The sequence below is a fragment of the Protobothrops mucrosquamatus genome, unplaced genomic scaffold (genome assembly GCF_001527695.2).
Source record: "Protobothrops mucrosquamatus isolate PMUCROS unplaced genomic scaffold, P.Mucros_1.0 scaffold_149, whole genome shotgun sequence".
In the NCBI taxonomy this organism is placed as follows: Eukaryota; Metazoa; Chordata; class Lepidosauria; order Squamata; family Viperidae; genus Protobothrops; species Protobothrops mucrosquamatus.
Genome location: NW_015386225.1, coordinates 1,384,100 through 1,398,976, shown reverse-complemented (window position 1 = coordinate 1,398,976; position 14,877 = coordinate 1,384,100). Strand labels below are relative to the sequence as shown.

Below are 14,877 nucleotides of genomic sequence, written 5' to 3'. Positions count from 1 at the left end.
CTCTCTATTTCTTTCCTTTTTTTCCTGACTTTTTGGAATTTGATATCCCTCTTTGCAAATTGCTGCTATCACAGTAAGTACACTGTGTGTTATTGTTAGCTCTTAGCATCGTTCCAGGGGAATGACTTCTTTGATCATTATAATTAGCACTATCTTTGAAGGGTTGGATATTGTATTATAACTGTAAATACCTTTACTGAAAGTAATTTCCATAGTTCTTTAACACCACAGATCTTTTCAAAAAAGATGTATTTGTTACTAAATACAAATTCTAAATGAGAAATTAGTACATATAATTTCTCTAATCAAATTAAAGAATTTCTTTCCACGTCAGTAATTTTTTGCTGCGTTTTAATTATAGACAGTTCTCTCTCTGCCCTCCCATTTGAATCGCTCCAAATTAAAGTCCTCACAACAATTAAATACGATGAACTTTCTTGACAGTGTGCAATTTCAAGTAATTTTAAGTTATCACAATGTGGCCACCAACTATTGTGGTTTAATCAGCAAACGACCACTAAAAAATCATACTTTATTATGATGTGTGAGCCCACTTCATTGCTACAATCCAGAATGCTCAGTTGGGTTTCATGTACATCGAATGACAAGTCTGTAGCTGGATTACTTGAGAAATAAAATCAACAAAATTCTATAGGATTTAGTCTGAAGTGTGCATAGGATTTGTAAACTCATAATACAATTCCATATATGTCAATTCAGCACTGTCTTTAGTATTGTCTTAAATTGTGCAGCCAATTTCTAGGCAAATGTATAGAATTTCATTTACTTTATTTTTCATCTTTGCAAAGCAGATTAGTTTTTATGAATTCTGTATCAAAGTTTTTTTTAATCTAAGCTTTAAAGATGATCAAGTGTAGCAAATGGCAGTTGTACAAATTAAGAATATCAGAAAGAAACGTGGTTTTTTTAAATACTGTGTATCCCCGAAAATAAGACCTATCCCAAAAATAAAACCTAGCTTGATTTTTACACATGCACCTAATATAAGCCCTACCCCCCCCCCCAAATAAGCTCTAATTAAGAGCCTGCGCAGCTGGCCGGCCGCCCATTCTATCTGGTTGTTTGCAGTGCCACTGCCACAAGCTGAAGCAAGGCAGGTGGGGGAGGGGGTGGAACTTCCCCATGCGTCCTGCATCCGCTTACCTCAGGGCCCCCGCAGCCAGGCCTCCCACACCCCAACATCTATCTTACCTCGCGGCGACAGCACCAACAGCCCCATCCAGCAGGAACCTGCGTGGCCGCCACCAGCCCACTTCTGCGGCCGCTCGCTGCCACTCGTGCACATCAACCCAGGGCTCCATTCTCAGCTGCAGAGGTCTTTCCTGAAGGCCTCTGCCGGCGAAACGGAGGCCAGGGGCGACACACGAGTGGCGGCGAGTAGCCACAGAACAAGTGGGCCACCGGTGGCCACACAGGTTCCTGCTGGATGGAACTGTTGGTGCCGCCGCTGCAAGGTGAGACAGTGTAAAAAATAAGACATTCCCTGAAAAATAAGACCTAATGCCTCTTTTGGAGGCAAAAAATATATAAAACCAGGTCTTATTTTCAGGGAAACACGGCTATGTAGCTTTACATATCATAATTTAGATTTTAAAAAAAAACAAAAACCTTTCTGGTAGTTATGCAGTCTAATCTTATTCATGCCTTCTTGAAAACAAATTCCTTTATTAAGTCAAATTTATTTTCAGATAGCTGCACACATGTACAGGTAGTCCTTGCAACAGAGGTATATAATGAAGCTTGTAATTTCCACTGTAAATCATGACGTTCATAAAGTGAGGCACCCACATGACCGATCCCAGTTTTATGACACTTTTGCTGCAGTCATTAATCAAATGCTGTGGTCATTAAGCGAATCAATGTACTCCTATGGTCAATTTTTGCTGATAACCAGCCATAAAGGAGAGCTAGTTGCTAAGCACCCAAAATGGCATCATGCAGCTGCAGGGGTTTCTGCAGTCATTGGAACTCCAGAACCAGGTTGTAAGTAGCTTTTGGGGGTTTGTCATAACTTTGAATAGTCGCTAAGCGACTGGTTGTAAGTTGAGAACTACCTGTATAGACTAAAATGTTTCATTGCTGTTTTCTGAATTAATGAGCTTCGCAGTTCTATAGAGTTTGTTTAAATTTCCTCTGGATAGAAGTAAAAACTGTTGCAGCAGAAGGGCTGTGATTCTTTTTCCTTCTTTTCTTTCCACTCTTAGCCCCTGAGGAATAATATATATGTCTTAATGGGCAAAATTTAGGTGAACCAACAAAGTCTGCTTAATCCATGACAGCGCTCTGCCTGGGAATGGGAATGTATGCTTATTACCAAAGAAAGTTCTGCTTTAGAGAAGGCTCTTATTTAAGTGGGTATCTTCCTTGCCAGTCCCATGGCCATTTTGACATTACATTTTACATGGGCCTCTTTCTCTTCCCCCCCCCCCCAGGTTTTAAAAGCAAGATTTGCTTTTATCTATACTTTGCAATAGGAGGAATTGTTTACATTGACAAGGGAGAGGGAAATGACCTGAATAAGGATGACATCACAGGGGGAGGAGAAGGGCAAATGCCATATTTGCAAAGATTGCAACAGAGGTTCAGCTTTGCTGAGTGCAATTTTTAACTAAATAGCAAGCTATTTTCCTGGCAGCATTCAGTATATAAAAGCTTCCATATCTGCAAAGGCAGTTTATCAGTCTTGTCAGTCTTACGTTGTGTATTTTTTTTTAAATCATAACAAGTGTTTCAACTGCATAAACAATTATATTGGTAATCATACATGCTTAAAAGTATTACAGGTATAAAATATTTCTCTATTACAAAATGTCTCTTCAAAATGCACAAGTGACGTTTGTTTGTTTGGGATTGGTTAATTCTAGGAGTGAATATTCTTTGATATGTAAAGATTGGTCCTGAGCTAGAGAAAGTCAGATTTACATCCCCATTCATACATGGAACTCCCGGGGGAACTTTGAGCCAGGCAGTCATTGTCTTAGTCCAAATTGTTTCATAATGTTGTTGCAGGAATATAATTAGGGAAATCCAGGGCAAGCTGTCTTTTGCTATTATCGTTACTTGTTATCAGTGTTCAGTAATTGCTAATATAGCAGCTGGAAGCACTTGGTTCTACCTTCCATTTAAGTGACAAAGAAACTTATATTACACAGAAGAGGAAATTTCCTTTGCCTAGCCCAGTGATGGCGAACCTTTTAGAGACTGAGTGCCCAAACCGCAACCCAAAACCCACATATTTATTGCAAAGTGCCAGGGCCGCATCAGTATTGTGGTGCCCTCGGGGGGGGCATAGCCCACTGAGTGGGCGTGGCCCACTGGGTGGGCATGGCTGCGGTTGTCATGGCAGACTGGGTGGGTGGGGTGGGCATGGCCACCTCGATGTTGCTCATGGGGGGGACGCCTGTGGGGGCCGGGCAGGGTTGGGGCAGATCCAGGGGGTCTCGTGGGTAGGGCGGTGGGCAAGAGGCCCATCATAGATGGGGGGAGGCATGCAATCCTAGCTGAGACTGGAGGGCCATGGTGCCAATGGGGATCCGGCTTTCCCTGCTCGGGGTGGCCTTTGGCTTGCTGGGTGTGGGCATGCTCTACGACCTCTACTCGAGCTTGCTAGCTTGCCACTTTGCCTCCTTTATGCCTGGTGGGGCTCTACGACCTCTACTTGAGCTTGCTAGCTGGCCACTTTGCCTCCTTTATGCCTGGTGGGGCTGCCGTTCTGGGCAGCGGCGGCGGCCTAATGGACCTGCACAAGCTGCTGGCAATGGTGGCGTGTGTTCCCCCTGAGAGGGCTCTAAGTCCCGCCTCTGGCACGCGTGCCATAGGTTCGCCACCACTGGCCTAGCCATTATGTTCATGACATCTGACATCACGTGCAGCCAAAACTGAGTAACTGAGTTACTCTAAATTTGGGTTTTTCAAACTTGGCAACTTTAAGATGGACTTCAACAGTCAAAAACCCTACTCTAAATAGAGACCCCACAAATAAGATGATCCACCAGTTTTAATTCTTTGTAGTTTTGCTAAGGAAAAAGAGACAAAATATACCTGAAATAAGTGGGTGGCTGTGCAGTTTGGCTGATTAGAAGTAAATGGGATGAAATGAACTCCATGTCCTATCCAGGAAAGATTGGGGTTCCTATTTTTCCTGTGCATGGCTCAGGCTGCAATCCAAAATATGTTTCCTGAGGTGTAGCCCCAATTAACTCTATGGATTTTTTAAAGTTGGAATGTAGGCGCATTAAATACTGCACTAAAATAGAATAAGAAGAAGCACTGCTTATAGCATTCCTCTTACACAATGACGTTTTTAACACTATTGTTATAATTTGCTATATGAATGGGTAGATTGGAAGTTCAGACTTTTGGATTGTTTTATACAAACATGGCTTCTCTTAGAGGAAGAAAGAAATTTTACAGTATTGTGATAAAGGTACAAACCACATTTTTGAAGCAATAACTCAGTGCAACATCTAATGTTTGTATGATTTCCTTCTCCACAGACTGATGGCTAATCGAGTGCTTGTGATTGGCAGCGGAGGCAGAGAACATGCACTGGCTTGGAAACTAGCACAATCTGCACACCTGAAACAAGTACTGGTTGCTCCAGGAAATGCTGGAACAGCCAAAGATGGGAAAATTTCTAATTCAGGTAACTATAGAAAAGTGAAATTAGATATACAGCACTTAAGAATTTGTCTTTCAGTCTTTTGTATTGATAAATTTTTGGCTTTCCTGCATTCATTGCTCTTTTGTAAATTTGCTGGAAGAATAAAAAAATAAAATAAAACTAGGCTAGCACAGGTTTTTCTTATCCAGAAACCTGAATTCCTTTTTCCACCAGTCTTCCCAAATCCCCACTATGTATTATTTGTTTCTGTGCATTCATTAGCATTAATAATAACATTAAGACTTGGATTCAAAGTTCCTCTTTGACTCTGTATCTTGTCGACAATTGCAAAATACGTGTGGAAAACTCAGAAGTTGTTAAAAAGGGAAATAATTATATGTGCTTCTATTTTCCAAATGTACACTTGTATCTCTAATGAAAGAAGTATCCAGTAGGCTACCTCAGGGTTCTCTCCTGGGCCTAGTACTTTCCACCATTTTTATAAATAATTGGGACACAGGGATAGAGAATTGAGAAGATATGCTTACCATTCAAAAGGATTTTGACAGACATGAACATGAGCCTTTCCCAACAAACTGCAATTTAGTGGCAAGAAATGTAGGGTTCTATATTTAAGCAAGAAAAAACAGATGGACAGGAACAAGATAGATAATACCTAGCTCTGCAATAATACACGTGAGAGGGATTTGGGTGTCCTGGTAGACCATAAATTAGGCATGAACCAGCAATGCGTCGCAGCTACTAAAGCAGCCAAAGAAGCCTTGGGTTGCATCAGCAGAAATATAGCATTGTGATCATGGGAAATTATGGCTGTACTCTATACTGCATTTATCAGATTACACCTGGAATGCTGTGTTCAACTTTGGTTGCCACACTGGGACAATTTGGAGAAAAGCAGCAAATCAGGAGACTAAACCCCATGAAGATAAGTTAAAAGAACTAACTATGTTTAGCCTAAAGAAGAGAAGGTTTAAGGGAGACTTAAAAAGCTTTTATAGGCAAGAGGGTGTGGTACCCGAGGATAGTATAAGAGCCAACAGATGGAAGCATTTCAAAGATCTACCTCTGAAATAAAGTTTAATTTTCTGCCTGTGAGAGATTTTAAGCAGTTGAGCAGTCTGTCTTCTGGAGTCATGGGTGGTCTTTCACTGCAGATTTTCAAAAAAAAGTTGGAAATAACTCTTTCGAACAACAAATGTCGAGAGACATTTTCGTGGGACTGAAGATTCATGTCCAAGGTCCCTTTCAGGCCTATGATTCAATGAAAATAAACAGCATATATCAGTATATTACATAGACTTATATGTATTTTCTAGTTGATGGTGTACATTATGTTACTTAAAAAGTCATCTCTAAATTAGAGAGTTTAGTTTACATAGCATAATATGATCATACTTGGAGCAAAGCTGGGCTTTTGATCTACTTATGGCAGGCATGTCAAACTCACGATTTCATGTGACGTTGCATGAGTCACGTGACTTTTTCCTCATTGCCAGCAATGGGGTGGGCATGGTTTCAGCATGATGCATCTGGCCTGTGGGCCGGCAGTTTGACATGTCTGACTTATGGCATATTGACCAAATGTACTAAAATTGTCTAATTCTTACCATCTGCAGGGAAAGCTGCATGTAGTACAGATGTGACTAAGGCTGAGAATCAACTTTGTATCTTCTCAATTGATCAAAAGCGTGATGGAAGAGCATGATTAAGGGAAAGAAAGGGAAATGAAGCTAAGAGAAAGAGGAAGGATGTAACAGACCTGATCGAAGGTGGATAGATTTAATGGAATGGAATTAATGAATACATGTGTAAAAGCAAAAATATAGATTTCATTAAGAATAAAATGACTAATATATGTCATAAAACAGCAGTTCTCAACCTATGGGTCGCGACCCCATTTGGGGTCGATCGACCATTTCACGGGGGTCGCCAAGCAAGGCTGTCCGCCATTTTTTTCCCCTTTTCCGGCGGGTGCCTTACCTCCCTTGGGCTGGGCCAGCTGGTGGTCGGCCTGCTCCGTCTCTGCCGCTTGCCAGCTACGCCTCAGCCGGCGCAGGGGGCAGAACCATGCATGCGCGGCGCTCCCTGGCAGGGAAAGTCCTCGAATTACGACCGGTTCGACTTACGACCAGTTTAGTCCTCGACTTACGACCGGTTGGGGGTCGCGGCATTAAAAAGGTTGAGAACCACTGTCATAAAATATGGAGTACCATCATTTAGTTTGGAGGTCTCAAACTTGTGAGCCTTATGCATCTTTCCACTTCATCTTCTGTAGTCTGCAACAATTGCAATAGCTTCCCAATAAAGCCAGTGTTCTTAGATGCTCAGGCTGAATATGGGCCGTGCTTTAGGAAAAAGAGCAAACTTGTAGTGACCTAGCAACTTGCCTCAGTCTGATCCAGAGAGACTTACAGCAACAGCAAAACCTTGTTATTGGGCTGCATGATTGATGCACCTGAGGATACAGTCCTTTTGTACTCCATGGTGGGTAACCTCTGAGTTACACTGAGCTTGGCCACAGAAGATGATCCAGGAGGGAGTTGCCTGAAGGAGTGAAGAGGAGAGGAGAGGGAAAGTGAATGAGAAAAAGACTGAAGAGAGAAAGACAGTTTGGGACAATTTCCATCTAATAACCATCTTTCCCTGTTTAGATAATGATGTTGAAAAGATGGTTGGACTTCAACTCCAGAGAATTCTGGAGGAAATAGATTATCAGGTGGGTCAAAGTAGGGGGCAGCACTGGTTGCTCTTGTTGATGGCCTGCTGCAAATGATCTTTCTTGAAGATAAGGGTTGGAGTGTGCAGACCTTGGGAGGGGAGGGAATACTGTTACAGATTTCTAAACAAAAACTTATTCACTTATACATATGACAAAGTATGAATCAAAATAAATGATTAGGGATATATAGTTATTTGGATCTAAGGTTCTTAAAGTTCTTAAAGTTAAACATTCCTATGTGTGATTGATTGATTGGTTGGTTTATGTTGAAAGAGATTGTGAAGGAGACAATGATGAAACATTGAATAGGGAACACAGACTATGGTTTGGTAATCAGGAATGGATTTTAGGGGGGAATGGACTTGGAAATAATTAGAAGGGTTTTTTAAAGTATGTTTAAAAAGTATAGCCTGTTAATTCTTCTATATGTGTATACTGAGCCTTTCTCCTATCTTGAAATTGGAGAAAGATGTCAATTTTCTTTGAACCTTCCTTTGAAATGAAGAAATAATTTTGGTATTTTTGCTTCATACTGAATTACAAGAACTGCAGTTTGGTTAATCAGTGTTTTGACCTTTCTGGACTTAGAATCTACGCAGATTCTCAGATTACAATGAACAATTTGAAATTTGCTTCCCGGGACATGCTGTGTGTCTCTGACTGAGCTTCTGTTTTTCTGTGTTTAAAACATCGAATTTCATAAATGTGTTAATATAGATGGATGAAAAATTATTGGTGTTGCACATTTAGCTCCAAGCTAGTACATTATTGTACACAGTACATTTGTATCTGGATCTGCATTCCAAAACTTTGGTTGCTAGGAGCCAATTCTTGAAATATATGAAATAGAAAAGAAAGATGACAAAAGTTTTCTTTTTTCTCTTAAAATATTAGATTCAGAAACAATGAGATGCAAAATATTCTAAGAGAGTAATAAGGAGCTTGACTCCTTATTGAATGCAGCATAGTCATTTGGTTGGCCACTGTGAGAAATAAAATGCTAATCTAGAAGTGAGCGTTCTTATTGTATGTGTTCTTAATAAATCTTACTAATACTTCAAATATAGTGAATGATTCTTAACATTCATTAGCAGCTGGGCTAAGCCCATATTCTGTATCCACAATATGTTACATTATGAGTATTTACCTATTTTTAATGGAATACTCTATGATTTAATTACTCAGTGTTCTTTCAGCATGCTTATCCAGGAGCTCTTCCTCTAACAAGAGTTCCAGCTAAATTTAAACCTTCAGCATTGGGGCTGCACTTTAGAGGGTTTGGCAAACCAGGACAATTATTAGCTAATTCCTTGTCCTCTTATGTCTATTGCCAAGGTTGGGAAGAATTTTGGGGTTCATTACACTTGCTGGTATGCACCAAAGCATACATTCTAACAAGTCAGCAAATGGAATTTCTGCTTGTTGTTTCTATGCATGAAAAATCCAGGCATAGAATCCCTTTTGCCCATTGTTTTATCTGCAATTCAGTATATATAAAATAAAGCAGTCCTGTTTCTTTTCAGACTACTGTCAGATTTGTAAAAGTATATTTGCTTCATTTAGTTATCCTTTTCATGAGGAGAATGGGATGTCCCATGGCATTCTTGTGATGGTCATATGATAAGTTAAATGTACAGTTTTGAACAACAATCTTTTTTCTTTATGTTCACTGAATTAAATTTGATTCATTTTCAATAATTTTGCTTTCATGATAACAACAAAATTAAAATCCTAACTACATATTCATTTTTTTGAGACATCATTATTGGGACACTCAGTGAAGAAAGGAGAAGCATAAATGTCATCTGTAGCTGCTTAAAATAATAGGAATGAAAAAGGAAAATTCAGCTTAGCTTTCAATCACATGTTCTGTCTATATACCGTGTTTCCCCGAAAATAAAACCTGGTCTTTTTATAATTTTTGCCTCCAAAAGAGGCATTAGGTCTTATTTTCGGGGGATGTCTTATATTTTTCGTGAAACCTGCCTCACCTCGTGGCGGCAGCACTAACAACCTGTCCAGTAGCAGCCTGCGTGGCTGCTGGCCAACTTCTTCTGCGGTCGCTCACGGCAGGAGGCCGTGCAGCACATCGCACCACTGCCACCATAAGGTGAGGCAAGTGGGGGAGCGGGTGGAGCTGCCCCATGCACCCTGCACCCACTTACTTCAGCCCCCCCCCAGCAAGGCCATTCCTTGCTCAGCGACCTTCCCTTTCACTCCCTTCCCGAGCCGGACTGTTTCGGACCCAGGGGGGAGTGACAACGAAAGGCTCTGCTGCTGCTGTGCGTTGCTAGAGGGGCTTTCTTTGTGCTTCGCCCTACAGATCACCTGTCCGGTGGTAGCCTCCTCCTCCGCCAACTCTCCCGTGGCTTGCGCCATGACCGGGCAACACAAGGTTACCCTGCTGCCTCCCAAGCAAGGAATGGCCTGGCTGGGGGGGGGCTGAAGTAAGCGGGTGTGGGATGTGTGGGGCAGCTCCACTCCCTCCCCCACCTGCCTCGCCTTGTGACGGCAGCGAGGTGGGACAGAGTGGGCGGGGTCCTACTAGGGCTTATTTTGGAGGTAGGGTTTATATTAGGCCCACCCCCAAAAAATCAGGGTAGGTCTTCTTTTCGGGATAGGTCTTATTTTTGAGGAAACACGGTATCACCCTGATTTGAATAAGGGACTTGGAAGAATTTTAGTCAGACTTTTCTTTGTGTCCTGTAGAAACACCAGAGAGCAATTTCCTAGTTGCTGAGCCAGACTTTTTTTTTTTTAGTGTAAGTTTATTTCAAGAAAATCTCTAGCTGTTTTGGGATATTTATTATATAGTAGTGTTCTTTAACATAGGTTTGAAAAGAGGGGGAAGAGCAATCCATAAGCCACATGACTCTCAGAGCTATTTCCATCTATGTTCTGTTGAAAGGATCCTAGAAATTAGGTTTCTTTTTTTAAAATAAAAGCTATTTTCTTGCGTAGTAGAATTTTTGTTCTGAAAGGTGGAATAGAAGCAGGAGCAAAGAAAAACAGATTCACCGGATAAATTACATATTAAAAACCATAGTTTAAATATCTGCAGTTGAAGTTTAAAAGGGCATTGTGGCAACCTGAGAGTGTTCAAGTTCAACATCAAACCTAGTAAACCTTGGGCTGAGTTCTGGTGATGAGTAACCTTTAATTCTGGTTTATGATAAAATATATTTGGAACTGGAGGCTTGGTGTTGCAATACCAAACTGCTATTTATGTTACAGTTGAACAATCTTATTGCATAAGCAGTTTATATGTTTTTGTTTTTGCTTTTATAAAGGTTGAGCCCCTTAGAGGAAGTGGTCTTGATATTCTTTGTGAATACATATGTTTATATTTTATGCATTTCATGTAATGTTCAAAAAAGAATGGAAATTGTTTCTGCTCCAGTTTCCAATGTCATTGTCAAAATATATACAACAGTTCTTTTCAAATGTTATTTCAGAAGTTTGGAAAATAAGATCCATACATCAGTCATACATTCAGTCACTGGAATGTAACATTTAACAAGGTTTCCAGAGATACAGGCACTTTTCAGTTTCAAGATCTCTGGCGAATATAATCAGTAGTACAAAGATTTTTTCCACACATAACACAAATGTGACAATATCTTTCCTAATGTATCTTTAAAGAAGATCCATATTGCATCCACAAATAATGGTTTATTAATATGCCATTTTCAAGGTGCATATTTTTGCTATTGCCAATTCTTTTATTCTGAAGCAGGCGAGATAGAAAATTAGTTAAGATGAAAGAATGAAACAAACTAGGACTATATTTTTCTATAAACCCATTAAAAAGGCTGTCTTCCCTAAACACCATGTTTCCAAAAATGATGAAATTGTAAGAGACAAAACAATGTTTTGGTCTATCAGTTTGATTATTTAAAATAGAATGCAATTTTATTACAGATGTTTGGTCAGCAATACTAAAGTGAAGCAAAAGATTTGTCACAGTGTAAATCCTAAAGTTGCCCTAAAAATGGCAGTGTGTTTTCAAGGCTTTGCTGATGTGAGAATGAAATGAAACTCTTTCAAGAGTAACATCCCAGCGTAATGTTAAATGTGCCAGTTTAATGAAACAGTTTTACATATGTTTGCCAAAATTCTTGCCACAGTAATACAGTACATCTCACAGCTCTGCAGAAATAAAGGAGGAGAGAGGTAAGAGATGGTCTTGCCTAATATGCTCATCTTTGCCAGATCACTTTAGACTTTGGAGTTATTTATTTTTGATAAAAGTGTGGGAGTAATGATGTCTTTTATCTCATGGTTGTCTTTCGTTTCCAAGCAAACATTACATGTAGAATGAACTTTTCTGCACGAGGGTTTTGCTGCAACATTAGACTTCTAGATCAGGTCCTAGAATCATTTGGTTTGAAGTACAATATGTGGCATAACTTCAAAAATTCTCCTTTACAAACTGAACATCATTACCTGAATTAGTCAAGGATCTGAAGCAAGATCTTAATTCCATTATTGTAGAATTCCTTTTTCTTGGGATATGGCATAATAAAAATACTCTGCAATTTACCAGGAAGGGAGAGACTAAATTGTTGTATCAGTTCTTAAACTATTTGTACACCTTTGGATTATATTGCAAACTGAACAATTAGCACACAACAATTACTAAAATGTATATAATTTCAAATGCAGCTTGGTCCAGTGGTTAAGGCACAAAGCTATAAACCAGGAGACTGTGAGTTCTAGTCCTGCCTTACCACGAAAGCCAGATGGGTAACTTTAAACCAGTCAGTCTCTCTCAACCCAACTTGCCTCACAAGGATATTGTTGTGGAGAAAATAGGAGAAAGGTGTATTAAATATGTTTATCATTGGAGTAAATGCAGAATCTTGGATATTTCAATAAAAATTCTTCAGCCTCATGTATACTGAGTAACATTAAAATGGTGTCTCTTTGCATGCTTTTAGATGTTTCTTCCCAGATTTCTTCCCATCTGGGCTGTTCATAAAAATAAGCTGTGAACTAATTCGACTGCTATCTTTTCCCTTTCTTTCACAGTGTCCCGATAGTCTCTCATATCATGCCTGTAATTATTCTTAAGAAACAATTGTTTCTAAATTCCTTGGTTTTCTCACAAAAAATTAAAGAGGGGGTAGAACCATACTATAAATAATAAATAATCGCAAGTTTTTGTTTATCTCCTGATAGTAATTTCAATCAGTGATCATGCAGCCCTTTCCATATACTGCAAAGCCCAGAAGATTGACCTTGTGGTGGTTGGTCCAGAAGTCCCTCTTGCTGCTGGTATGTCCAAATGAAATAATTTGTTTTGCAATTCCAGTCTCCTATCTAACTTATTAACTGATTGATGTTATACAATTGCACAAAATATTCTGATCAATATCCAGTATCTAATTATTATATAATTATATGCTAATAATTGGATCTAAACATGTATAGGTGTGCAGACCCTACAGAATTCTTTTCAGTCATAATATAATAACAGATGTAACAGAATATTGTTATTTATTAGTTAATGGGGTATCTTAGCCTGCTGCCATGTTTGAATCACAATTCAGAAATATTTGGTGGGTCAGTCCTGTTTAAGATGCAGTATTTTCTTTTGAGCAACTCATCATTCCCCCATGATGCTACAAAGAGATTGATAAAGCAATGGCTGTCCATCATATCAATAAATCTCATCCCAGTTTGTAGGGTAGACTTTAGCCATAAAAGATATAAATAGTAGAATTTACAAAGAGTTGCAATGCCCATTTTGAAATGGTCAAAATGGTCGTCCATCTATATATTTTAAATATATAATCCATTCCATTCCTCCTCTTTTCTGGTTTTCTGATCTCCCATTCCAGCAGCTACTGGCATTCTATGACTGATGAGCATGCTTAGCTTTTCATTTTGCAACATGTTGAGGTCCCCGTACTTTGCTGACATGTCTGTTTTGAGTGTGGAGAGTGCCATTTGGGCTACATAAAAACATGCATTTGGAGTGCATGTAAGCAGTTGTGTTTCCGTGTGCTCATATGAAAGTCCATCTGACTTTGAGGCATGTGTTTTTGTTAGGAATTGTTGATGACTTGGAAGCTGCTGGTGTGAGATGCTTTGGTCCTACAGCAAAGGCAGCTCAGCTAGAGTCAAGTAAGAATTTTTCGAAAGCCTTCTTAGATCGTCATGGCATCCCTACTGCAAGATGGAAAGCTTTCACTAATGAAGAAGAAGCTTGCACTTTTATTACTAGGTATAGTAGAACATATTTTATTCCATTGTCCCAGCATTTGATAAAGTGTTAGAGCTTGGCGTTTATAATATATCTTCCCTGCTTACTTAATTTTTTATTTCATCTCCCCACCCCAAGTGCATCTTTCCCTGCTCTAGTTGTAAAAGCAAGTGGTCTGGCTGCTGGAAAAGGTGTGATAGTAGCTGCTAACAAAGAAGAGGCCTGTCAAGCTGTGCATGAAATAATGCAAGTGAGTAACAAACAGCCAAGCTTAAACAATGTGCAAATAAGCTGTTTCATTGTCCTACATTTAGAATAATTGTAACCAGAAATATTTTACTATAATTAAAAAAAATTGGCTTCTGATTGATTTGGAATATTTTGTTCTTCAAATTACCCAGGAATTGTGGGCAGGATTTTTAGTCTGAGAAACAGATCAAATGGTTTACATTTTACTATGTTTAGATGTTGCTAATTTGCTGAAAATGCACCATTCAGTTTGTGTCAAATAATAACTTATGTCTAACAATAACAACACTATAATTGTTTGATGCTAAATATTTATGCAATATTTTAAGATCTTTGGTAGTGATAATAAAGAAATTATTTGTAAGATGAAAGCATAAGTTTTTTTAAAATTGCTTGGATCTGCAGATCTTGGCATTAATTTAATTTAATGCCAAGAATATATAACGTCTATCCTAAAAAGAAAAGGAAGAAATGCTTTAGATTGAAAAAAAAGTTATAATGTGTCATTGCTGCTCTGTCAAAATATAGCATCTGAGTGTTTACTATATGTCTTCTAAAACTTTACAGCACTGCATTTTAAGGACCACTAACTAGTTTATTTTTTCATTGATATACATAATTTTTCATCTAAAGTGTTTTCAGGAAAGCCTGATATTGCAATCAAATCACTGTAAAGGCAACAGTCATATGCTTTTTAGGATACTAAAGTCTACTGAATACACTGTGCCATTCCTCTGAGTAAATACGGATAGAATAATCTTTTAATAGCCTTTTCCAGTTTGGTCCCCCTTTAGATATACAGACTGCAAATTCCAGAATTCTCCAGCCAACCTAGCCATTGCTAAGAGTTCTAGGAATTGGTTCATCTATCTTCTAACACTGTTTTTGAAGAACACTCCCTTACAATTAAGTTGCTATATGTTACTTGAGATTAAGCCCTCAATGAAAATGTTGAGTATTTTTTCCAATATGCATGCTGAAAATGAGCAATAGAGCTGTGATTTAAGACAGCTTTCCTGGCCCACTGTCTCCAAATGAGTTGATTACAACATCCAT

At 39.1% G+C, this 14,877-nt stretch overlaps 1 protein-coding gene across 1 annotated transcript in view; it reads left to right on the top strand.

Moving 5' to 3' along the window:
- The first annotated feature begins 17 nt into the window (after window positions 1-17).
- The window catches only part of LOC107290689 (trifunctional purine biosynthetic protein adenosine-3), a 39,679-nt gene continuing 24,819 nt past the window's right edge, over window positions 18-14,877 (top strand). The window contains exons 1-5 of the mRNA XM_015819596.1: window positions 18-73; window positions 4,518-4,666; window positions 12,546-12,641; window positions 13,419-13,593; window positions 13,711-13,822. Of these exons, the coding sequence (XP_015675082.1) occupies window positions 4,522-4,666; window positions 12,546-12,641; window positions 13,419-13,593; window positions 13,711-13,822 (528 nt within the window). The 5' untranslated portion in view covers window positions 18-73; window positions 4,518-4,521. The remainder of the gene's footprint in view (window positions 74-4,517; window positions 4,667-12,545; window positions 12,642-13,418; window positions 13,594-13,710; window positions 13,823-14,877) is intronic.